Source organism: Pezoporus wallicus, unplaced genomic scaffold (genome assembly GCF_028554395.1).
Source record: "Pezoporus wallicus isolate ANWC-B61680 ecotype Strahan unplaced genomic scaffold, APGP_CSIRO_Pwel_v1 contig_8232, whole genome shotgun sequence".
NCBI classification, from domain to species: Eukaryota; Metazoa; Chordata; class Aves; order Psittaciformes; family Psittacidae; genus Pezoporus; species Pezoporus wallicus.
The window spans coordinates 1,099,849-1,126,605 of NW_026637105.1; the positions used below are offsets into that span (position 1 = coordinate 1,099,849).

The 26,757-nt window shown below is 43.6% G+C and overlaps 3 protein-coding genes across 3 annotated transcripts in view; all 3 read right to left on the reverse strand.

The window, feature by feature from the left end:
* PSMB2 (proteasome 20S subunit beta 2) overlaps window positions 1–26,757 on the reverse strand; it is a 156,095-nt gene that overhangs the window by 49,568 nt on the left and 79,770 nt on the right. The window lies entirely within an intron of this gene.
* CUNH1orf216 (chromosome unknown C1orf216 homolog) overlaps window positions 1–26,757 on the reverse strand; it is a 174,473-nt gene that overhangs the window by 5,526 nt on the left and 142,190 nt on the right. The window lies entirely within an intron of this gene.
* Window positions 9,099–23,649, reverse strand: CLSPN (claspin). Its single transcript, XM_057403399.1, has 25 exons — window positions 23,629–23,649; window positions 22,634–22,763; window positions 21,641–22,098; window positions 20,843–20,938; window positions 20,407–20,496; window positions 20,122–20,194; window positions 19,488–19,596; window positions 18,549–19,099; window positions 17,619–17,810; window positions 16,721–16,905; window positions 15,995–16,197; window positions 15,631–15,695; window positions 15,039–15,241; window positions 14,404–14,564; window positions 14,072–14,298; window positions 13,749–13,863; window positions 12,946–13,027; window positions 12,521–12,615; window positions 11,817–11,981; window positions 11,598–11,719; window positions 11,253–11,380; window positions 10,662–10,764; window positions 9,948–10,030; window positions 9,604–9,765; window positions 9,099–9,405 (listed from the first exon to the last, which is right to left on the reverse strand). The coding sequence occupies exons 1-25, from the start codon at window positions 23,647–23,649 to the stop codon at window positions 9,292–9,294; spliced, it is 3,933 nt and encodes a 1,310-aa protein (XP_057259382.1). The 3' UTR covers window positions 9,099–9,291.

Here is a 26,757-nt window from a genome sequence, read left to right on the forward strand (position 1 = left end):
AGGTGAGGGAGGGATGAGCCATTGGGGGTAGTGACACGGAGCCCCATCACCCGAGGGTGGGTTGACCCCATCACCGAGCCGCCTGTGCCGGGGAGCAGCCTCCTTCCTCTTGGCTTTCCCCACCTCCCCAAAAAGGGGTTTATCTTGTTCAGGGGGATGTGCTCTGCCAGGAGTGGGGAGCTGCTGTCCTGCAGGCATTGCGTCTGGGGTTCATCCACCGCTGAGCTACAGAAGGGGAGTATCGATGCTAACTCCAGCCCTTCCATCAGAGCAGGGCCCAAGAAATCACCATTTCCTCTTGGCCTGTGAATCACTGATAAACCCCCGACAGAAAGGTCTCCTTAGGAAATTGTTTGGGAATCAGAGAGGAAGGAGGGAGGACAGGAGCTCACTGCCTCGGGGGTGGCTTTGCCCATGGAGTCACTTCCCTGTGCTGCAGGACCCTGCCTCTGGGTCCCTGTGATTGCTCCGGCCATGGGCCACATCCCCAGCCCAGGGCAAGGGCTCCAAGCTGGCAAATCCGAATCATGGAATGGTTTGGGTTGAAGGGACCTTAAAGCTCCTCCAGCTCCAACCCCTGCCACGGGCAGGGACACCTTCCATGAGAGCAGCTTGCTCCAAGCCCCTGTGTCCAACCTGGCCTTGAGCACTGCCAGGGATGGGGCAACACTTCCACTACTATAATAATAAATAGTCCAAATAATAATATAATAAGTAATACAATAATAATATACTAAAGGCAGAAACACCAATGAATTCTGGATTATGGCTCAGTGTGTGTTTGGGTGTGCTGTTGTCCTCACCAAAACCTAACCATTTCAAGCAAAAGAAGCCACTGCAACGAGCCTCCCCTTAGGAAGGGCAGGTGTAAGTAATTTGGAAGGGGCTGGTGCATTGAATTCAAAAGGGCTGGTGGAACAGGACCTACACAGCAAACAATCCATGCCAGCACTGTCCTTGTCCCATGCTGGCCCCCATCCTGCAGCACAGACCTCTTGGCAGTGATGGGACCATGCCCGTGGATGGAACAGTCACGGCAGCACAACCTCCTGCACCCCAACTGCTGCACACTTGTCCTGAAAGAGAAGAGCTCTGCATTTGGACCTCGTAATGCAGGAAAACTTCAGGATTTTGAAATTTCAGTCTTGGACACGAATCTGATGCATTCCATAAATGCCTTAATTTATCCCTTTGTCACAACATTCAATAAAGGGCTTTATTTCAGCTGCCCTGCTTTGATTAAGAACTGTAGCAGATTCTAACCTGAAGGAATCAACTTATATTGCCTTGGTGGAAATGAAATGTTTGATTGCAGAGAGAACTTTGTGATGTGGAAACTGCTCCAGTGGAGAACTTCGAGCAAGCTTCACCCGGGACAAGCCCAAACATCTGTGAGAATTCAATCCGAGCAAAGCTGGCTGAAAACGTGGAGTTCTGAGGGTACAATGAAGTGCCTGCCCACGTTGCAGCCAGGTGGGACAGTGGTGCCCAGGCTCTGCATCCTGCAGGTCCGGCTCCAAGGGAGGGATGGATCCTTTCCTTTCCCTTTCCTTCCTTTCCATGGCAGGGTGTTTAGATTTCCCTAGGAGAGAGGGCAAAGGGGTGGAAAACAAGAAGGAAAACCAAAATTCTGTGGGCATTTGGGAACAGGAGCACTTTTCCTTAGGGATGGCAGAGCGGGCGGCTGGCAGCCGGTGCTTTTCCGTGCTAATCCCGGGCTCTGGAGGTGCCCTGTGCTGGATGAGGAGCAGTAGCACATTTTTGAGGTCAGAAAGCAGAGTTTTCAGCAATTAGAGCGGGACGCCAAGATAAACCCCTGCTTCCCAGCGGGTCCATTCCCATCAGCCATCATCCCAGCGAGACGGACCCCAGCAAAGGGCTTTCCTGGCAGGAACAGCCTGACAAATGCTCTCTGCATGGGTGAAATTCCCTCCGCTACTGAGGTTATATCTCCGAACAGGAACCAACAATATCCTTTCATTTAGGCTCTAATGTGAACAATGTGCGCTGGCCGGGGGAGGAAGGGAGTCACTGCTGCTCCAGAGCCTTTGAAAGATGCAGGCGGGAGCCAAACCAGAGGGGAAACAAAACCCTGCAGTGATGCAGATGCCGGTACATGGGATCCAGCAACGCACCAGCACCGAGGGTGACACTGGAATGGGCCGTGGTGCATGGCACAGGGACACACAGCGCACCAGGCACCCGTGCCCCAGAATGCTCCTTCAGGCCATCCTGGAGGCAAGAGCCCCATCCACGGGGGTGTTTTGCCCACTGGGGAAAATCACCTTTCTGCTCAACCGGCCTGTTCAGCCTCGTAATTACAATTTCCATAGGGCTGGAGGGTGCAGTAAAACACTTTTAAACTCGTTCCATCACACAGCTCACAGGAGGCACCGCGCGGGTCTCGGTGTGTAATTGATGACTGTAAAACCACTTTCATTTCCGTTTACTCAGGCGCAGACAAGACTAACACAGCAGGGAAGGGAGCACCCAGAGCCGGCACACGCGTGCCCTGCAGCTCCTGGCACTGCTGCTCCAGCACCCAGTGGTTGGTGGCAGCGTCCCAGGGGCTGCAGCTGGTTCGCTCCATGCGGTTTGCAATGGGACTGGTGTGGTTTGCAATTGCTCCCCAATAGGGAACTCTGCTGGCATGTGGCTGATGGCAGCAGCATCCCCATCCCTATCTCCATCCTCATCATCACTCCAACCGCCATCCCCATCTCCACCTCCACCACCACTACCACCCCGATCCCCATCCCTGTGCCTGGTGGGGTGCTGCATCCCGTTCCCACTGGCCACTCCAGTGCTATTCCCTCCTGAGCAAACCCCACAGGGGGATTTCTCCTGTTTACTCTCACAGTGTAGCCATTATGAATATTCACACCCGTGTGGGGAGAGCAGGCACATTCCCCGATGGGGATATCAGTTGGAACATCATCTAATTGATTACATGGAAATTGCTCCTGGTGGAAAGGGAAGCCCTCGCCTTGCTCTTGGTGAATTAATTTAGCTTTTGCCATTCTTTGCTGTGCTCAATTAATCTTGTTAAAGTGATAGAATTTGAGCTCGCACTTCACACACAGGGGTACTGAGGAGGACCTGCCTCATAAGGATGGGTGGTTAATTAACGAGGGGGTTCCTTTATGTGGGATTGGGGTCCTGCCCTGTGCTGGCCATGGCCAGGACATGCAGGACCAGGAGGTGCTCTCCCCACTGGGGATGTCTGGGCCACCGGGATGCAGGATGCTGAGGCGGGGATGCGCCATGGGTCCGGTCCCCAGCTCTGCAGAGACAAAGAGCATCAGCTCCTGGCAGCTGGCGAGGAGGGACATAATCCCACAAAAGTCCTGCTCCAGGAGGATCAGCGGGAGAGGTGAGGGGCACGCCGGCAAGCCCCCACCATGCCTGCCCCACTATTGACTGCCTAAACAGTTCTTTGGTGATTACAATGTAAATATAGCTTTTCATGGAGTAAAGGCCTTTTATGGGATCCACACACACTTAACCACTTAACCCCGGCGACAAAAAGAGCAGTGAATTAGCTGTTTAGAGGCTGCTCGTGCAGAAAAGCCGGCTCCTGAATAGGATTTGGGGATCTCTGTGTATCAATTGCTATGCTTCAGGGGCCCTCAATGGGGCTTTTGGCGTTCGAGCATGTGCCAAAGGGCTCGCGTGGGTATGGATGGAGTGTCAGGAAAAAAAGGCAAGGAAAAAAGCAGCTGCTTCTCCTTAATAAAACAATGATTTATTCATTGCGACTTGGGGAAGGGGCGGGGGGGACACGGGCAAGTGCCAAAGCAATGCTCCCCCTGCTCTGTGCCTGGGAGAGGCTCAGGGGCTGAGCCTGCCTGGGGAGCAGGGGACAAGGTGGCAAAACCAGATCCTAGTGCAGCCCCAGCCAGGCTCTGCAGCAGGAAAGTGACCCTGGATGGACACCTCCTCACTGGGACCTCACTGAAGCCAAAGGGCTGACAGGGAGCAGAGCAAGTCAGGCTACAGCCCTGCTTTTAGGCCTGCTGCAGATGGAGAGATGGAAGAGGAAGGGAGAGGCAGGGTAGGAATAGGAATGATGCACCACAATGGGGTTTGACATCACCAGTTCCCATTGAAACTGGAGACAGCAGCAGCATCACTCACCCCCTTTTAACAAGAGTCATGGACAAATGCCACCCGCTCCAGAATTCTATAGGGTTTGTGGCTTTGGTGCTGGCTGATGAACATCAAATCCAGCTCCCCCAGCCCTGCTTTTGCTCCCTGCAGCTGTTTGGGGGTCTTTGCCAGCTGCCTTGACCCCATCTAATATTTTCCTTCCTCTTCTCCCTTTCCAGCAAAAAGGGGATGCAGTCAGTGGCAGTAACACCTCAGGAGCTGTTATAGCTTAGATGCTGCAAGTGGCTTTTGGGGTGCTGGGTGAGCATGAGGACATGTGTGAAGGGTGCACATCTTACCATGCAAAGAGAACACACCTCTCGGGTACTGATCTCCCATCATCACATGCACAAGCATCATCAACTATTGAAAATCAATAAGCCAGTGGAAGGGAAGCAGCACAGAGCGTGTTGCATGAAAACAGCCTTGAGGAGCAGAAAGAAAAATACTAGCTAAAAATGAAATTAATCTCTTGCAAAGCTGCAAGATTTGCTTCTCACCCACCCCCTCGCTGCAATCTTTTATGTCATTTTCTTTAATTACAGCTGGTTTAGATCTCTACTGCCTGGAGAAGCATAGCTAGAGTTAGCCATAAATTGGGCTTCTGGATGCTACAAGAGAAAATACTAATCCCCAAGGACTGAACATCTGTCCACATGGAGCATATGCAATGTTATAATTAATATTAATGACTAATAGTTAATAGAGAATGGAACTTTTGCTTTACAGGTCATCTAATAAACCCAATCCTGCTGCAAGCCTCAGACAGAGCTAGTTTCCATGGCAGGAGCTGCTGGGCAATCCGGGGAGGGGAGCCTGCTCCAGGCTCAGCTCTCAGTGATAAAACAGGAGTTGGGGTGTCCTGCTCATGCAGGACCCCTCACTGCTGTCCAGCAGCTCCCAAGCTCCATGGCAGGGGGTTGGAACTGGATGATCTCAAGGTCTTTTCCAATCCAAACCATTCTACAAGCTCTTCCCTGGCAGGGTAACTGAGCAGGAGCAATAGCCAGAGGGGCCCAGGCATCCTCTGCACCAGCTCTGCCACCACACAAGGCAACATCTCTGCATCCTCAGTCCTGCAGGATGGGTTGTTTTGCCTCTCTGCTGTTACCTTTCCCTTTGTATGGCAGAAAACACTCAAATCTTGGTTTTTTATGAAGTTTTTGTGCTGTATTTCTGCACTTCTTGAATTACCTGCTCCATTTCAGGCAGACTAAAGCCCTTCCTGCCTGGTTCTGCTGCTGTTTTCTGTGTTTCCTTCTTTAATTACAGAGGACCAAAGGAAAAGAAACAGATACTGAAACCAGCAGCAGCTCCATTCCAAACCCAAGTGCATGCTAAAGATGTTTTCATGAGCCCCAAAAAGGACCCTATTTATCACTCCTGGAGGAAAGATGCACCAACTTACCAGCAGGGTGAAAGCCAGAGAGGATAAATAATTGTGACACGGCTGCTCCAGAAGACGCCCTCCCTGCCCCACACTTGGAGGATGCCTGAGGGTCTTTTTGTCCTTTAACCCACACACTTGGGTCTGGGACGAGTGATTAAAGGTCCAGGACAGATGAGGTGCAGAAGCTCATGTGATAAGTGCACACAAAACATACAGCACACTCTTTTTCATGTGTCCACTCCGAGATAATTTTTCACATGTTGGAAATACAGATGATTTTAGCCTGGGTCCATCTGGTTTCCCAAATAACCTGTCTATTTGATAAATAACATAAATTAAATTAGACAAGACAAACAAATAGTTTTTTTTCTCTCCCCCTTTCAGTCTCTTAGCAAAAAGGGAAAAAAACCCAACAAACAACATAAGGGGAAGAAAACATAATTCAGTGACTGCCTTGAGCCCCTGAGGAGCCATGCAGTGGTGAAAGCTATGATTATAAACGTGTCTGCAATGTTAACCTTTAACACAGACCAAAGGCCGTCCCTTCCCCCAATTAATAAGTTCTCCTTTAATTTCTTCACTATCATTTAGGTTCCTAAGAGCTCATTCTGTCTGCACACTCAGCAAGTAATCGTGCATAATTAGGTTAGCAGCACTCCTCTCATCAAGGTGGTGAGTCTAGGAGCAGAGCTCAGATCCAAAAGACTTTATTCTTCTCATCTCTCATGCAGGAAAGGGAAACTGAGGCACGGAGGCGTGTGATTATTACTGCTGCCTATCTCAGATGAAAACCTGGTGACCTACAAAGATGCAGCCACTTTTGCATCTCCTGCAAAGCCAAAACCAAGCAGCATCAGTCCCAACTCTAACCTGTAACTGCAATTAGAAGGGAAAAGTACAAATTAAGTGGAAAGGAGCTCTTCCTTCAGCCCAGGACAGCCCCACAGAGGCTGCATCTGTGCAGGCTGAAATGCACCACTGTCCCAGGGCTGCGTGCAGGACCCTTCCCCACATGTCACCCCTCTCTGCCTCGACCCTCGGGCAATCCTTCCTACCAGCCCCAGACCACTCTTGGCACTTCCAGCAGCAACAGGGGGGATTTTTCTCCCCGTTAGCACAGCGGCATCGCCGCAGTGCCAGGAGGGGCGAGCGGAATCAATACCTGAAAATGAGAAGCCAAAGCTGAGTTAATGTGCCAGACAGGAGGTGGGGCAGGGGCAGCCCTGGAAGAGCTGGCCAGAGTGATGAGATGGATGGGAACAGGTCAGCAGCAAGGGCCAGGACAAAACCCACAGTGCTCATCCCTGGTGGGAAGATGGAGTCTGGCACAATAAGCATCAGCAGCACCAACCCCTCTTGCTGCTGTGATTCCAGGTCCTGCAGACCCTGCCACTGGCTTCCTACCACTGGAACACAGCATGGAATATGCTCCCATGCGAGTAATTTCTGGTGTGCAATGCAGTGCTTACCAGCATTTCACAAACCCCAAACTACCAAAAAGCTGTTGTGGAAGAAACATCTACTCTGAGCAGTAGCCAAAAAGCTTCCCATTTTATCTATTCCTACTTATAAGCTCTTCAAGCCATTTTATCTATTCCTATTTATAAGCTCTTCTGCTCTTGGTTCTGAAACAAAAAAAAAAAACAACACATTTTGAAGGGAAAATGCTAAAGGGAAAGCAAAACAAATACCATCACTGTGCTAGCATATGCTGAGGAGAGGGCAACAAGACCACTTGGACAAAGCCAACCTTCTAAAGGTGCTCATCACATACTATTTTACACTGCAAAATGTAGCAATTACAAGTCTATATAAATTTAATCCTTTGCAATGCCATAGAGCATGGAAAACTCTCAAGTATTTCCCCTTCAGTCAAGAGTACAGCTTAAGCTTTACTCACTCTTCCTTCCCCTTTCGCTAGGGGAAGAGCATTCCCTTGCTGCTCTCTAGTGGCAGGTATTACTAACAAAATTAAGAGATGCTGAACTGCAGCTTCGAATGTGACTGCCCAATAAATCTGTGCTAAATTAGCACAACTTACTAATCAGTGCAAACGCCATGATAGAGAAACATCTGGATATTCAGATACCTTCTACCAGTTATGATGTTCTTCAAGAAACATCTGATAAATGACCTTTCCTCCTTCATTCTCTTCCCTACCCCCCCATCCAGATTACACTAATTATTAGAACTGCTAGAAGGAACTGAAAGAAGCACGCTGCAAGCCAATGATAAAGGAAGTTCTGTCTAGGAATTAACAAAACCAAAACTACTGAAGCAGTTAAAAGAAACATTCTTAAGGCCAAGAATTTTATGTAAACTTAAGTGGCTTACATAATAGGAAGGACTTGAGAATTTACCCTCCAATAAACATGGCAGGGATATGTTTTTGTTGTATTCCAATATTACTGCAGCTGTTCCTAGAGAAGGGCTTAGTTGTGGCTACAAAAGAAAAGCAGCAATGAGGAAAAAAAGCCCCTAAAAGCCTAGAAGAGAGAGAGATAAACAATCTGGGGGAAGAAAACCCCATACATAAAACCAAGTGAAATCCTGTAGATTAATTCCAACTGCCTCAATCAAAATTAAAACAAGGTTTTATTGTAAAGTTGCACTCCAATTTGTACCATAATTCTTTATAAACATAATATACAGTAAGTTATTTTACATGGAGCACACCAGGTGTATGATGGTACAAAATTTACAGTTCAGGATACTTATCCAGCAGAGTCACCAACCTCAGTTTGTGACATCAAGTCCTAAAGATGTTTAGTCTTACAGAGAGGACTAGTACTATTAATCTGGTCCCTACTTTAACACATTCAATATGTAATCAGAAAGGTCAGAAATGCTTTATATTCTGTCCCAGGTTTCTTCTTTAGAATAGCTGTGGATGGGTCCTTATCTAATTTCCTCATTCAAGAGAGGGCCGCTCACTAGCTGTTCAGAAATGGACATCTTTTGGATGAGTGCAGTAGGAATGGATGATTTAAGAGCCTTCAGCTGGGCAAAACAAACAGCTCCCCCCGCCCCAAGAAAATACTCCCCCCAACATACCTCATTTTCCTCTCCCACATTATTCACATTCTTCCCTCTCCCCACACATACACACATGTATGAATATAAACAGAAATAAAAACTTGGAAAGAACTCATTATTAAACTGCCTCATAAAAGACTTTTTAAAAGTATACATTTCAAATATAAATTAGTGCTTCTTAAAACATCAAGCTAATAAATGCTTAGCATTAGAGGAAATAAGACACTGGAGGAAGCCATAGGCAGCTTCATACTTGAGTGTAAACAACATATGTCCTGCCACAGTTAACACTGGTTTTTCTTACCCCAAATTGCAGAAATACCTCCTTCATCTGTGCTTTAAGCAAACAGCAGCATTTCTGCATCATACCTGTCATACAAATGGTATTTTCAGATGGAACTGATACCACTGACACATATGAGATTGTGAGGACAGTATAAAGTAGTGTAAAAGTTTCCTTAATGCTTGGGAAAGACCAAGTTAGTATTTCACTCCAAGCAAACCACAGATTTTGTGCTCTTATTCGCCACAGAGAACGGATTAAAAAGGGAATAAACAAGACCATTCGCTGGAAGTAACTGGCACTTGTGAACTAAGTGACAGCTCAAGAGCATACAGCAACTTGTTTACCTTCCTGATGGCTGCTGGCAGACCTGCAAAACAAACCACAGCTGGCAAAGAGACCTGATACAACCTCTGGCCCTAAGCAGAAATACTCAGCTCTCCAAGTACTGGAATATGCTTCGGCTTTGACTTGTTTCATCTGTGCTGTCCACCTTAGACCGTTTGGCTTGAGGTGTTATTACTGCAGAAGGACCTCTTTTCTTCACCTGCAATAAGATTGAAATACATAAAATCCTCAAAGTTTAAATTCTGAATTATGAGAGAATCATTTGGTGTGAAAGCACACACTAGGAAATGAGACAGAATATTTAAAACAGCAATGCTCTCAACTGCTTGGCAGTGCTTTGTGCCTGTACATTCAGGTGATCTACAGAACTGGCAGCACATTCCACACCCATCTTTACCTGAAGTCTGGATTTCTCCTTTGCCTCTTCACTCTTGTCTGGGGAAAGCGTATGAAAGACAAAATTCCTTGAATTTCGAGGTGCGTTTGGATTAAGGTCTGACATTGCTGCTAGTTTCTGAAGGACAGCTTTAGGTCTGTTCAAGAGAGACCCGCTTTTTATCTGAAAAACAAAGAAATGCCGTGTTAAACCACTCACATGAGCAAAAGTTACTAGTAGGCTACTCTTAATAGAAAAACTACTCCCTACTATGCAAACCAGAAATGACCAGAACCTAGGGGCAGCTGACTGCTGTGTTCTACAGGTGTGGTTTGGAAATACCATTTTGTAGAACCATCACCAACCTGGACTTCACTGGCTGGTCTGAATGCTTCAAAGGGGTTCCTGGGTAACAGTGCTGTGTCTTGTGCCACTACTGCTGGGCTTGCTAAGAGAGACAGAGAGGAAAATGTCAGGTTCTGAACTTCATTTGAAAGGCTGTAGTTTTATATTAAACTGAAAAATTGACAACAGACAGCAAATGTGTGGGAATTTACACCAAATTATACTATGAGCCATACAACAGATGATTGGCAATTAGTTCTATCAAGTCAAAAGGGAAAATCTGGTCTGGAAACAGCTTTTCTCTTGATTCATGTTTTTGCCGCAACCAAGGAAAACTTAAATTTGCTTTCACTACATTACATAGTGTTTCCTTAAGTCACAGGTATCTGGAGAAACTGCTAGGCTGTATGTCACTAACAGTCCACTTCTCTGCAACTTAAAGGCAAGCAAGGGAAGACTAAAAGACTAAACAGATATGTATTTCCATTCTACAACATTTGTTTCCAGAAGAAACAATATTTTATGATGTAAATACACACAATTATCACCCACCTTGCAGCTGCGTATTTTCAATACTTTTATACCTTCAGCTTTTCTAGTTCTGGAAGATTTGAGCTTGGACTGGTATAAGAAAACTAGACATGAATTTCCTGATCCCTGGTGACCACAAGTGCTGACTGAAAGTTGAACTTTTTCTCTTGTTTGATTGTCACCTCAATAAAAAGTAAGCTTACCTTTCTTCTGTAGGGACTTAGCAGTTACTTTTTTGGCTAGCTTCATGAATTGGCTGTCTTCACCTATTTCTTCCTCTTCCTCCTGCTCTTTATTTTTTTCTTTCTGTAGCAGAGAGAAAACACTTTGCAGAGTTGTAGAAGTTCATCTTAAGAACAAACGTTTCATTTGATATTTTAAGTAGACCAAATCTTCTCATTATATATACTCATTTTTATTTACTTTGTACTGTAAAAACATATTGCAATTTCTTAGATTTTACCATCTCAGTCTATTCATGAACAGCAAACCTGTAGCATCACATTCAGCTGATGAATCTGACCTAACATTGAAACTTCCAAAACCTGAAGCAGCAGAGAGCAGATTTAGTCCAGCTTTGAAGCTGGCTTGTTTCAGAGCATATTTGTTTCACCTCTCTCTTCTGAATTAGTTTCTCTTTGTACAATGCTTGTAGAAGAGTAGAATTCACGATGAATTCAAAGACAGATTTAGGAACAGTACCGTTTCTAGTTTAAACTTGAGGAGCTAGCAATTTCACATCTAGCTACGGTACAAACACTAAGCAAGATGCCTTTCTTGAAAGTAACTAATACCTGCTCACGAAGCCACTGCTCTCGTTCAAATCGCTCTTTCCTCCATTTCACTTCTGTGTCATCAAATTGTTCATTTTCCTCTTCGTTATCTGAGTCTCTCTGGAACAAGTCAATCTGTGAAGCATAATCTGGACAAAGGAAAAAACCCAAACCCATTAATTTTAAAAAAGGCATAAAATATGTAAAACCACAAAAATAAGAAAAAACAAAACCAGACATCCTCCCCTCAGTTCACTTCTGAAAGACCTTATTTACTTCTGGAGGAATACCGAGAGCTATTTCATCTACACACACACACTTCCCAATCTTTCACCCCCATCTATTAACTATGGATTAGAAAGGCACCTATGTTTTTCCATCTGAATCTCCTTATCCTGCCAGGGCCATCACTATGCAGGTCACCATCAATGAGGTATCTCTCCTGGTACAGGCGTAACTGGCGCTTGTCATCATCTAGCACTGCCTTCCTGTCAACACCAGAGAAAGGGAGGAGGTTAATCCAGATGATAATCCAAGAGCCATCCATGACTCCACACAAAAACATATGCTAATACTGTCACTGACATGTGTAATTTCTGTACTTGGTTTTCCAATTCCTCTTCATTAGGGAGTTCCTCATCAATAACCTCTTCTTCATATTCATCGAGGTCTTCACCATCATATTCATCCTCACTTCCTACATCACTCCCCGACAGCTCTGCCTCATCTTCCATGAATTCCTGCAGTCTTCTATAAAAGAAGACAGAGAGTTCAGTAGACCAATAGTCATCACACAAACCTGAAAGCAAGATTTATCTTCTGACATAAACCAATATCCTAAATGAGAAATTACTTTAGTTCTTGAACGTCTAACATGCACAGCCTGCCAACATGCAGCACTCCAAGTTATCATCACCACATTCCTTGCCAGTTGCCTACCAAATGGGATTGCAATAACTGCCAACTAGATGTTTTACTTACTAGAACAATAAATATCTTAAGATATGAGGAATGACAGCAATACTCTTGCATCCCTTTTTTTGGTCAAAAAAAAAATATGCACTGCTTTTACTGTTCTTTTTATTTCCATCTATAATAAAAGCTAGAATGGAAATCCTCTATAACCCACCTGCAACAGTTAAACTCATTCAATGTAACAGCACCAAAGCAAAAAAAGCAGCCACAGACAACACAATCATTAGCTACTAATGCTGACAATGGAGTAATTACAGACTAAATTCCTAGTTCTATTAATGTTCTATTCTGTCTGGCAATTAAGATTTATTTACAGTTTTTTCTTCAAGCTGTTTCTACGTCTCAGCAATTGCTCTTCTTCATCACTCGTTTCTGCTGCTTCACCATCACTGTCTCCACTTTTTTCATCCTGTCAAAGAGAGTTTTCAGGAATTAATGGATTTCTGAAAGTGGACTGCTTTGTAACACCAGCTTCTTTTGCTCTTCAATCAATAACACAGATTAAACCAGCAGAGATTTTTGAGAGGATTTGCTATGCTACGATGCTTTATCCAATATACCATAGGTATTAAGAAGACTTTTAAAATGATCCAAACATTGCTCTTAAAATACCTTCAGTTGCTTGATATGAAAGTATCTATACTTTGTATTGATGGTTATAATTAAAAAACTAAGGAGATAAATGGAATTCTCTTAGGCAGAATGCTGCAGCAGCTTGCCTTGCTCCATCAGTTCATACCTCTTCATTTTCAAACTCATCGTCATCTGTTAAAAGCTGAAAGCCACCGAGTTCTTCTTGCTCTTCTTCATCTTCCTCTTCCCTAGGGGAAAAGTAAATGAAAGAAATACATACTTTCATTTCACCTCCAATGATGGCTTTGCAATCATTCAAGGCAAAGTTTTAACCACTACAACAGCTGCTATCAGGCAATTACCTGCGAGTGCTCAAAGAGCTACAGTCTCTCAACAGCATTTAGCTTTAAGTGCCCCAAATCCCCACTAGAACTGATGTTTTAAGACCTCAGGTCTTCACTTGCAGAAACCATGGGACAAGAACTAATTTCTGAGTTTGTCCCCCTCTAAAACTCTTCTTCCATCCCTCTAGAATTCCCATTTGTTAAGCCTCATTATTCTTCTGTTAGGCAGCCATACACCTTTCTAGTTTATCAGTGGAAAAAAAAAATGCAAGTATCCAACTTAGATTTGGTTATGGTTCCAGCAGCTTGGCAACAGCCCAGAACAGCATCCAAAAATCCTACTTTATAACAATGTTTTCTCTGTTTGAGGAAAGTTAGTCAACACTTTTTACTATCAGTGAAAGACAAAGCAGAACTTCCCTTCACAGGAGCTGTGGGAAATGGTACATGCTGCCAATTTAGAGAGTGATTGTCGAGCAATTTGCACTATTCCTCCCCTTCACCTCCAAAACAGACCACACTTTTGCTTACAGCACTTTGAAGTTGAACATGAAAGCACATTAAGAGTGAAATGAGACAAGTACCCCTACAAGCTTTTGTAGATTTTAGGAAGAACAATGCTAACCTGTCTATGGGAAATGAGCCTGAACAAAGTGCTAGAGCTTCTGCCATCGGATCTTCTATGTCACTGTCTTTTTCTGCCTTGGAAGATATTGACGATGCCCATGTTGGGGAACCTGCTACAGAAAGTAATAAGATAGCAACTTATCAGACAGATATACTTCTAACTCTTCCAAGGTCAGAGAGCATCCTAGAAATAACAGCATGGTCCCACAAAGAAGAGTAATTGTTAATGCTCTCAGATATCCCACATGCGGCCTTAGTCCCTTATCATAAAGCTTATAAATCAAGTAATCAGCAAAGCTGGAAACAGAACTCAAGACTTACTCTGAGACACAAATTTTCCTGAACAAAGATTGAGCAATTCTTCCATGTTCTGCTTTTTGTTGCTGTTGGTATTTGGCACATGTTCAGCTTGACTGCTGAACTTTCCAGAACACAAATCCAGTAATTCATCCATATTGGCATCCATCGCATTCTCATCCATACTAGCCAGAGGCAGCTGATGCTTGGAAGACTGGTATTTATTCCTATGTTGCCCAACATTCAAAAACCTGAAAGAAAGGCTGTAGTTAGAAAGATCCTGCTGGTCTGTATGTCTTATTTCTATGTTATACATTAAAGGGCACAAAATGCTATGCTTTACACCTATTACTTACCCATCTGCATCAAGCAGCTGGCTCTGAGTGTCATCTTCCAAAGAAAACTGGAACTGTGACTCCCCAGCCCCTGGAAATAAACTCTTTGGCTCAGGAGAGGCATTATAGAGATCCTGTGAATCTTCTATGGGAAGAGAAGGCTCAGACGTCTTTCCTGAGCTCTAGTCAAAGGAATACACAAATATACAAGTAATTTGTCTTGCGAGCCTAGAATTCCAAAGCAAAAATGGGATAAAACATTTAAACTATTTTAAAGGATTAACACCAGACAGGAATCGGGTACATCCAGGCTGCTCTGATAAATCATAGGAGTTCACTGTTGTGCAATCCATGTAAATATGCTTAAAAAACTATTAGCTATGTACATATTTTAGATGTAAAAACCAGATTACAGCATCTTTCCTTTGATGTTTTAGAACATAAGTTTCTATAATGTAATTTTTATCCTTTCCAGTGCAGAGATACTTTAAAGTCCAGGGACAGTTTGCTTTTCTGAAAGCTTACTCACAAGAGTATTTGGCTAGAGAGTGCCTTCTGGTATTATCTTCTTTGATAGATCTGACAGGCACAATAAAATACATTTATTCACTACCCACTGAGTAAATATATGACAGGAATAGGCCTCAGAAGCTTACCTTAGAAGCAGAGCTGATAAAGCTTGTTTTGAAAAAACCTGGGGAAGGTGACCTGAAACCTCCTGCTGCAGATAAGTTCCCTCCACGTGACGCCTGTTTGTTACAGGGCTGATATGATGGAATCATGGAGCCAATCAACTCAAAGCTGCTGTTATGGCTATTCTCTTTTGCTAGTGTTGGTAGGGAAAAGGAATCATCATCCTCTGGAAAAGGAGTATTAATACAGTGCTTAACTTTTGTGATCCAGTAAAACCTCAAGATACTATTTTGCCACACTGACACCTTGCTAGAAGTTCACTTTTGTGCTCATGTTGGATTTTTTTCTTCAAAGGATGCGTATTACACTTTTTACTGAATTTCATACTATTCATTCCTGACTGTTTCTATGTTTTCCAGTATTATTCTGAACTTTATTCTCCTCTAGTTTTTTCAAGCCCTCCCATTTTTTTGCCAGTCTAAACTTTCATAATCATCCTGTATAACGATACAGGTGACGAAATAACAAAGACATCAAATATCATCTCAAAGAGAAGCTTCTGTGTGTGCCATGTGAAAGAAAAAAGTACTAGTTACCAAAATAGTTCTACTTTACCTAACTTGGTAGGTCCTTTGTCTGCAGCTTCTTCCATTTCAAGTTTCTCATCAGGAAGAGAATACCTGCAATTCATTAAATAAAATGGATTTGTCAGTATATACAAGATGAGCATGACTGTCTGTCAAACCTAATTGCAAAAAACAAGGTAACACACAAATACATCTAACATCTAGTATGGTTCAATTATTCCACTGAACAAGTTACAGCCATTAAGTTTTTTAAAGCAAATATATACAAATGCACACATAACTACTGGAACAATCCAGCAAATACCTATAGAAAGTACTTTAAGAACATCTGTGTATTTTCACTGTAAATTTTAAATTGCTCAGGCGCCATTTTTAAAGCCTGGTTTAGTTACCCCATTTTTGAGGAGCTGTCCTTAAAAAGCATCAATGTAGACTCTGTGGAAGGTGGTTTGAAAACAGAATCGCAGTGCAGAGATTTCTCCAGCTTTTCACCATCAATTGATTCTTTGTCAGTTTCTTTATCACAGTCTTCAACATGTTTCTCTTCTGTATCTTCATTATCCTCCTCTGCTTCATCAAGCAGAAATTCCACATTCTAAAAAACATCCCCGAACACAGCAGAGGTTTTTTTGATCTGTCAATTTCCTTGCATGCTTTTCAAGAAAGCATTTTAACACACAGAGGATGAAGCCAAGTGACATTCACAGTTCTTACATGGACCTATTCCACTCAGCTGACACAGAGGTACTTAAAACAGCCAAGCTATTCTGATCCTTTTTCAGAAGGAAAGGCCAAGGTAAATGCTATGCCAGGTTGGGCAGGTGACCTCAGATTATCCCCTGCTAGCAATGAGCCAAGAATATATAAGAAGAGAAGGAATCTTTTATGAACTTATATTTGTTTTTGGCACTGTTTAAGCAAATAAATATGAAAAGAAAATATGAATAAATTCAGTTTTAGGCAATCCAAGCCCTGAACATGCCAACAACAGCAATTTTTCAGCTTCCAGGAAACACTCTTGGCAATTTCCCCTGTTACTAACTTAAAGTCTCATTTCATTGAAGGGAGGCAGCAGAACCAAGAAGCTGTACATTCTTGTGAAAATCTTGCCTACAGACCTCATGATCGCCTTCTTCCTCTTCAGACTCATCTGTCATCTCTTCCTCCTCCTCCTCCTCCTCTTCTTCCTCCAACATCTCCTCATTATCCAGTTTAAACAACGCCTGCCGCTTCTGGCGTTCCTCAGTCCTGCGGAGTTTCATGGCCTCCTGGAGTTTAGCCTTCAGTGCTTGGAGCTTTTCACCTGGACAGAAGTGAATAAATGAACCCATTAGACGTACAACAGTATAGCCTTAACCTCGCTGCCTTCTGGCACCCAAATCAAGTGTAACTACGTGCATAGAAAGGGAAAAGCTACTTGGGTTTAAATGTTTTTATGAATTGATCTGGCAGCTGTAAGAGCTGAAGCAGCTTCAATGAGCTCAATTTAGACAACACAACCTCATGAATTATCAAGATCCCTCATTATCCATAAATTCCACTAGTGCAGCACACTGAGAATAGAATCCTACTCTCCACTGTCTCTTTTGGGAACAAGAGCATCCAGTTGCCATGGGCAGATATGCTACAGCACAGGAAATAAGAGCAGCTAAAAATAGCGTGTGCTCATAAACCCAGCCAAAGAATCTCTTTATTTCAATTGATACTATGCAAGGAGTCGCATGCAAATTCTGTTTGCAAACGCACAATTCTATTAGAAACTGCACTACAGAAGTAAGTATGAGATCTAATAAATGGTAATAGTTCAAAAGTCTGAGCACTGATTCCGTCAGTTAAGAGGTCTATTCAAGATTCTTCCTTGAAACAGGGCTATCCATTAGCGGGAACACCCTAATTTCACAGGTGAAGATCCCTTCACTTGTATTTCATAGGGCAGCACTGGAAAAGGGAGAAATAAGTGTGTGTGTGGGGAAGACAGTTTGCCAATTCAATCATCATCACTTCTCCCTCACCAACCTGGCTTGGTGTGGACTGTTTCATCCAGGCTCTCTGCTGCTAACACTGCTGGGACCACATCTGCCTTGAGTTCCTCCTTCCCTTCAGATGTAGTCTCCTTACGGATAATGTTCATGTTTATGGTCCGTTCAACTTTGGATTTTGATGCATGAAGAGTGTGCTTCAAGAAACGTGCTTTCAAGGCTTCCAATTCTTTAAATACACATTAAACTTTAAAATGCAAATTCAATTCATTTTATAGCATTTAAAAGCACTGAGTATTAATGTGTCAACAGTACGCCTCAACATTCCCGCCCCCCAAAGGAAGTTGGTTAAAACTCCAATTCTTTATTAAAATATTTGCAAACCCATTCTATTTGACTACAAAACCAATAAACCATTACAGAATATTTCTACTGTAACTTGTACTTAATTGCTATTAGCTAATATTAAATTACCTTACCATTAACCACGGCTTATCCACAAGACCAATTCACTTCCATTTCTAAATTTCTGTTAACACAAGTATCTAAAACCAGACTGATGGCTAAAAAAGTCAGTGGAACACAGGCCAGTTTTTCTTTCCAGATAATTACTGCATGTTACATTTTGAATTCATTTGAAAATATGTTCCCATGTGCTTTAAGTGCCAACATAATTCATGGTGGAGAAATGGAAATAAACCACTCCTTAAATAGTTATCACTGAGCAGTCCTTCAAGCTTTCAAGCATTAAAGACTCACAACTTCCCTTTTAAGCATCAGCTGAAAGAAAAGGGATGCCAACATTAATCAAAGAATCCACAGTAGTAAGTGAACGTGCCTGACTGTCCTATCACCTAAACAGGACAGAGATGAGGCCTGAAAGAAAAAATAATCAGATTTCCTAGTTAAAGTCAGATTAACTCTTACTTGGACAGATGAGACAGAATTGCAACAATAAAAGCGATACCTTTACTTGAATCAGATTCATCCAGGTTTATAAAGGATTCATTGCCAGAGTTGATTCTTGGCTTGATGGACAGGTCTATTCCCAGTTCACGAAGTTTATCCAACTTGGACTTCCTCACTTTTTCAGGCTGTGCCACCACTCCAGGCTCCTCTTGTTGATTGCTTTTTTCACATTGTACATCTGGTGCTGTTTCACCTCTTTGCTCAAGGGCAGCTCCATCAACTGCTAAAGGTATTTCATTCTCTTTCTGCTCATGAGTATCAGTGCTTACCAATTCAGAGTGCTGCTCTTCTGTAATATCAGTTGTTGCAGCCTCAACTGTCTGACAATCACCACTGTCCTGCTGGGGTTTTTCAGCGCAGTCTTCTGTCAAGTTCTTCCCTACATCAACAAGAGGCTTGCTCACAGCAACACCAACATCTTTGCCAAGAATTGTTTCTGGTTCATTAGCTGCTGATTGATCACTTTCTCTCTGCCCATTTTTGCAATCTGTGCTGAAGTTCTTACCGTCTGCAGGCTCTTCATTTAGGGATAGCTGGTATTTAGCAGACCTAACAAAAAAAAAAAGTATCACCCATGGGCTGTATTGGTTAGTTACACTATCACAGTACAAAATTCCCCAAGAGATTTTAGTGGCTATAGTAGCTTAAGTATTTTACTACGCATTACTCAAAAGAAGAAACGGTCCAAGTAAAATGTTGGGGCTCAGTCTGAACTACATTAAAGTACCTTTGCATGAGCATGTTACTTCATCTGGAGTTACTACTACACCCTGATTACTTTAGTAGTACAACTGCATCAAGACAGGAGCATTGCCTTATGTTAACAGTGACATACTCCTAATCTCCAGGTGTGTAAGCCTGTACAATACCTTTGGCATGCAGAGTCTGGTTAGCATCAAAATTTATGAAAAGATATGAGGAAGGTTTAAGTCCTTACTTCAGTAATGCCATGGCATTTCCTTGACATACTGGTCGAGGTCTACGCTTGAAGAAGTCATGAACACTTTTGGCCTCAGGCACGTGATATGGGAGAGACACCGATGATTCTACCAGAGAGAGGTGAAAGAACATTTAAAACATCATGCAATGCATTTATTTGATATCTCTGAAATTCAAAGAAGCTTTACAAGTATTTTGCAGTAGAGACATGTACTAGGCACAAACAGCACAGTTTAAACTTGAATCCAGCAAACACTGCTGTTTGGGAAGGGGTGACAATAGCAGCAGCCTTGAAAACCAATTATGTAACATGTCCGTGGATTCATTAGCAAATTAACTGTGATGTTGGTATCAGGATGGCAAGACCAGTTTTAATTTTATTGCATGCCTATCAAGCTCTAAATATTGCACTACCTTTACACAAATTGACAGGTCCAAGCGTTTGCGACATTATATTTTTCCATTAGTTACAAAGACACCTGTTAACAGACCCTTGAATAAAAATAGGGTCCTTGCCCCCTTCAACCCTAAATAACTCGTGCTAGGTAAAAGAAGTTTCTAATCTTTCAAGTAAATTCTTTCAATTTCTCCCATTTTTAATAGTTTATAGCCCTTTCCATACAAAGTTTTACCTCTAATAAGTCGTTGGGTCTCACTATGCAGTTGTTTAATGGCTTCTTTACTCAACCTTGCTGCTTTCCGTTCCTTAAAGAAAGAAAAGCTTCTGAAGTCAGAAAAGAAAATATGAGACTAAGTTTATTTTTCCCTTTCAAAGAGAAAGGAGTCAGAATAAAGCATCCAGTTAAAAAAAAGGAAGATTAAAACCAGCCAATCAACAAAACTATTGGGCAGTGTGCATACAAAACACATTTGAGTCACTACAATAATGGACAGCTTTAAAAAGAGGACTACTTCACCTTCCTTTTTGGTTCTTTTTCTACAGGTTCCTCATCTTCATCATCAAATGCATGTTTGTAGCCTTCATCCTCAGGAAACCGTTCCTTGTTCTACAGTGCATAAAAGGAGACAGTTGTCTAGATACACAGGCACCACCAAAGGCAAACAAGTCAGAAGGAAGAAATAATTGTACTGGATCATCACTGGTCAGCAAACCCAGCAAGTATCCTCATAAACCAAAATAAATCCCACATAACGCTTATGGCAGATTTCCAAAGCTCCTGCTATAGCATTATCTTTATAACTTTCCAAGACAACATGTCTCAAAGGACAAAAAGCAAAGGACCGTTCTCTCCTCTGTCACACCAATAGAAGCCTACCATTGTCAAAAAGTTTTAGCACATGCTCAGGTACAAGACTAATAACCAATAATCTTGGATCACTAGCAAACGTTACCTTGTATTTTCTCACTTTGTTTTTCACTGCTGCTCGTATTGATTCTATTGACTCTTCTTCCTCGTTTTCCTCTTCTAAGCCGTTATCAAAGAGCTCCTTATCATCAAGAAGACATCCACTGTCATTTAAAGGATACCTTTCACCACCATCTACATGCTTGTTATAAGAATAAAATAGTTACATAATTAATTTCAGAAGATTCCTTTCAGTTCTTTAACATTAGTTTGATTCTCAAAAGGTCTTGATGAAAGAGATTAGAAAAATCACATGTTGTGTTTAATCTAGCATCCTGTGTGCCATGCAAGCCAGTCATACTCACTACTGGAGCAGTATTCCCTATGTGTTATGGTAAGTAGGGAACTTCAATAACAACTGAAGACCAAAATGGCTCAGAGAATAAATTAACACCTGAAATATGCATTTTATAAATAGCAACAATATGCAACCTCCCAACCAGATGTTTATTCAGAGCAGAATTCCAGTTTGAAAGTAGTCCAAAACTTCCTCCAGAAACACAGGAACACAGAGAAAGCTGAAATACCAATCAAAGCAGTTTATGCACAGCACAAACCCCCAAAGAACTCCAAGAATTTCTGCCCGACATTAAATTATCAAGTGCTGGGGTTTGCACTTTCTTTGTGGATGAAACTGGTATGCTCCCTGTGGTGTGCTGTGGATACCACACCTGCTGCAGTAATGTGGACACCAGCAATACTGGAACACTGAAACATAACCAAATGCAGTAATAAATGTAACTTAGTTGAGAAAATCTCTCAAATTTTCTGTCAAAATACACACCTCTGTGCTAGGCTGCTTCTCTTTTTCCAGCTTTTTAATGGACTCAGCTCTTCTCTCCTTTTTTCTTCTTGATTTTCCTACAGCATTTTTTGCTGTCTCTTCTTCAAAATCCCCTTTATGTGGTTTACGTTTTCTGTACTTTTTCCCAGATTTTAGGGGTCTCTCCTCTTCCAACACATTCTCAGACAAGCCAGACCTCCTGCTTGATTCAAGGCCTTCAGCCTGCAGTTGGTCACCAGTGTCACTGTCATCACTATCTAACAGGCCTTGGCAAGTCCGATGGGCTTTCTTGTTCCTCTGGGCTGTAATATTTTCTTTTTCCTCATCATTTTCCTTGTCTTTCCCTGGAGTTCCGTTCTGCACAAAAGAGCCACCATCCTCTCCATCTTCACTCTCACTGTCCTGAAGCACCTTCTTGCTTTTTGTCCTTTTACATACAAAAATCTCTTCCTCTGAATCTGATAAAACATATTAAAAGACATGATGCATTCTACAGGGAGAAAACTGCCCCATGTTAATTAACAACCAGTTCACCATAAAGTTACACATCAGTGAGCAAATCAGCTTGAACTCAAGTTTTCACAATCCCCTTCTCCCCGTAGGGCAGGATATAATTGATCCAAATTGTTTATAGGTTTTTAACCTTTAAAAAAGGGCAAAGCTGAAAATCCTTCACTGACAGTGACTTGTCTTGAAATGCTAGTAAATGCTTGCAAATACTAGTAAAACCAGCACTCACTACAGAGGTTAAGCAAACAATAACTGGAATAAGCAATTAGAAGACCCACATTCAGTTCGCTATTTACCTTTCTGTACCTCAGAAAGGGTTTTCACAGATTTACAGGCTTCTGCCCACATTCTGAGCAGCAAAAGAGGGATTTTGGGTTCCTAGAGGCTAAGCCATGATAACAGCCTAAAAAGGCATTTGTAAACTGGAAAACGCATCACTGAAGGTAACAACGACCAGGCACAATTCACGGAAGTACTGCAGACCTCTGTCATCAGGAGACGCTGCCCCTTTGCTGAGGTGACCCGGAGAGGCTGTTTCACAGCTGCCCTGTCCGCTGTCAGAGTCACTGTCCAGGCGTTTCTGGAAGTCAGAACTCAAATCTTCTAATGGAGACTACAAAGCAAAAACCAGATTTTCCTTACTTCATGTTATATAGCAATGACTCTTGGTGCTGAACTGCATTCCAAAACCTTGACTAACCCCTTACACACAGCTATATAGACACACATTACCATTATATTGTAAGAATTACTTGGTATTTACAGGAAATGCCAACTTATTAATACAGGCCAGCCTGCGCGCAGGAAAAAGGGAATCCACAAGCCAGCTGACCCGCACTGATTATTTAAAGCCATTACAACGCAAACTTCATTCTCTCACTCCCGCATTTCACCTGAGAAATTAAAGAGGGACCAGAAGACACCTGCAGAGGTTCTTTAGAAAGGCTCCTCCACAATGTGCCCAAGCCCCGTGTGCCGGCTCCTTCTGTGGTGGAGCGGCCGCTCCCAAGTCCCAGGAGAGACACCCACCCAGGGAGAACCGGCACCCACCCCCGTGCGGCCCCGAGCACAGACCCGCGGCGCCCAGCATGCACCGCGCCCGCGGGGATAGGCCGAGCACGGCCCTCCCAGCACGCACCGCGGGCAGCAAGGCGGAAGGGCGAGCGGCCGGGGCTGCAGGGAAGAGCAGGCTGTAACGAGAGCGGCGAGCCTGGGGAGGGTGCAGGGCCGCCCGGAGAAGAGAGGCTCCGCTGCCGTTGCTGCCTTTCCCGCTAACCCTACCCAGCCCTCCATGGCACCACCCTCAGCAGAGGCCCAAGACCGCAGGCAGGCCATAAACTGCTACAGCTACGGCTGCCACCGCCACTACCATCACCATAACCACAACCACCATAACCATAACCACAACCACCATCGCCGCTAACCACCACCACCACCTGCCGCCGCCAGTCCGGGCAAGGCGCAGGGACAGAGCTCACCTCAGCGGGAGCCGCCGCCATCGCCCCGACCCGCTCCCGCCACACAACTGCGTAGGAGCCCGCTTCGAGTCTTCGCGCCCTGAAATAACCCCGCCTATCCCTAGAGATAACCAATAGCTGCCCCGCAAGCCCCACCCCTCGCCTTTTTATTGGGAGGTTTCGCCGCGTAGCCCCGCCCCCTTCGCCTGACCCAATCACTGCTCGAGTTCTACGCCGCCGCGCACTATATAAGAGACATCCTGCGGTACTCCCGCCTTGCTGTCAGACGCGAGTGAGGGCTGCAGGGCTGTGGTGGTTCTCGGCGGTGCCGTTTGAGGGTCTGTCCATGGCTGTGTCTTTGGGCTCTGGGGGTCTGCTCGGTGGTAGCAGTCCTCTCGATGTGGCCCTAGGCTGTGTGGCTGCCTTGGGGGTTCATGGGGCCCCTCAGAGCTTAGGCCGTGCTCTAGAATGGGGCTCTCGTGAGGGCAGCCTGGCCCTGTTTGTAGAGCCAGCGTGAGGTAACACTAGCGTCGGGTGCTGCGCCACCTCAGGAGGCCATGGGCCTGCTCCAGGCACCTTGCAGGTATGTGCTAGTGGGAGTGCAACAAGCCTTCCCTGGACAGCTGGGACTGATGAGTGCAGATGAGTGTGAGCAGAGAGAAGTCTTACACCTGAACCTGTTCTATCCTTGTAAAGCAGTGCCAGCACATAACACTGCCAAGCCTGCAGTATGTAAGGCCTAAAAACTGCCAAAAGGGGAAAGGATGGCAGGTCAGAACTCAACCTTGATGCTCGAGAGCCTTCTTCAGGCTATAGGATGTCACGGAAAGATGCAATGCTGGTTTTGTGTAAGCAGCTGTGAATCATAGAATAGTTAGGGTTGTAGAGGACCTTAAGGTAATCTAGTTTCAATCTCTTCTTTTCCTCCCTAGAATGTGGAACTTCAAAGGTTGATTGCAACCCGTTTCCTACCACTGACAACTGGAGGAAGTACAATGAGGTGGGGTGAGTGTTTGGGACCTTGTTCTGAACTAGAGTTAGGGATGTTTGGTGCTCTTTCAGCATTACATTCACCATTTGTAGAACATACTGCCACAGCAGTGTTTTTCTTCCAAGTCATACAGCAGCAATCTGCTGCCACTGAAGGCAAAGCCCAGGAAAAGTATGTGTAAGGCACAGCTTCGTGGGGGATAAGGAGCAGATGGACTCAGCTGCTACGATACTTTGTGTAGCGCCAACAAGTCTGAGAATGGAGGAAGTGAAAAAAGCAAATGTCTGTGAAACCCACTGCAAACATTACAGCAGTTCTGGTTTCCTGGAGCTACTTCATGAGCTACAGTAATTTAATAATCACTGTTTTGTAATAGGGGCTCTGCAAACCCACCATTAATCAATAGAACTAAGATACTGCCTCTAACCTAGTAGATAACAAAAAGAAACCCCTCAATTTTAGCAACAAATGAAATTACCTGGTTAAAACATGTATCCACTTTTGTGAATAAATAACCTTGAAGCTTTTAGAGTTGCACAAATGTAAACAAAACATATCCAGCAATATTTAAGACCATCTGTCCTTTTTCTCTACAGAACACTGTGTTCCTTGCCATAGAAGCAGTAACTCTGGAGACCTTTGCTTCCTGAGGCCCTTCTCTAACTGGTAATGAATGATGCAAAAAGGGTGATGATAGTGTGCTAGAAATTCCTGGAATTTCGGGTCTTTCTGGGTAGTCTGCCAGTTAAAAAAACCAAACCTAGACACCAGTTTTTTTTGACTTAGTCAAATGTGTAATCTTATTACAGATTACAGCTGTGTTTGGAATAGTTTTGAGAGTCAGGTGGCAAGGAAAAGGTGGCAAAAAGATGAGCTGCTCATAGGTTATTTCTGATCCTGTGTTCTGTTACTCACACGTGGTATATCGAGGCAGCCTCCTGCAATAGGTGACTCTTGATAAATGTTTGCTATTAAGAAGGTTTAGACTAAGTTCAGGTGGTTTTTTTTTTAGCACTGGATAAAATGCCATATTAACAGATTCATATCTTAAAAGCTAGTTTATGAATCTGTTTTTCAGTAAATAACATACTCCTTCCACAACTTGTAGCAGGTGAGATGTTTAGAAGCAACTCTGGACTAAGCCTGTCATAACTATTGTCTGTTGTAACCAAATTGGGTGTTATCACTGGAAACATGGAGCTGTTCTCAATATGAGGGTGGATTAACATATAGAAGTAAGGTTCTGACTGTTTGGGCAATAAGGATGCCTCATTATGTCCATAATATTTATGAAGTTAATTGCTTTGCTGACTTTTCTGAATTTATAATGCCTTAAGTATAGGTTTGAGTTGCCATACTCCGCATGTTACAGGACCAAGCCTTTGTATTGCAGATTTTGTTAAGTAGAGATTGTGTCTTTAATTTTTTAAGTACTATTTGTATAGCACTACATATATATATTTTATACAAATGTTGAGTGGCAGCATGAAAATGTTGCCAGACATCATGGGGTTTTGTTACTGGTCTCGTAAAACTGGTGTTTCCCTTAAGTATTCATCAATGGCTGCCAGGCAAAGATGAGAATCTTGGATTTCATTTCATTTAAAATAGGCTTTTTGATGTTTCAACTTGGGAAATATCAACCCTGCAGGTTAAAAAAGGCAAATAAAATGGTCTGGGCATTTATTATTTATCAAATGTTTTGACTTCTGACCTTCTTGTGAGTCAGCTGAGACTTGTTGGCTAAACAGAACCTGAGGGGGTGTGCAGGGAGGCAGCTTGCTTAAGTAGCTGCTTCAAAAGGCAAAAAGTCGGAAACGCCTTTACTTGTGGCCTGAAATGCTGGCTTTTTAGAAGGACAGCATTTGCTGGTGGTGGTCGTAACCAGAGGGATCCTCTTTGACAAGAGGGGGAGCAGACCCAGTGGGCATGGTGAGGTGTGAGCTAGGGGCTGAGTGCCTTTCTGGCTGCTCCTGAAGGAGGGAGGGAGGGATGGATGGATGGATGTCCACTGGCTGTTGTATCTCAGCGCCAGCTACCAGCAGCTCGGCGCTCACCCACCATTAATCCTCACGAGCCATCTTGTCAACACAAGATATCCCGGAGGTATCCGTGTCCACTGGTTCCCCTGTTTATTTCAGGTGTTTCCGGTCTCATTA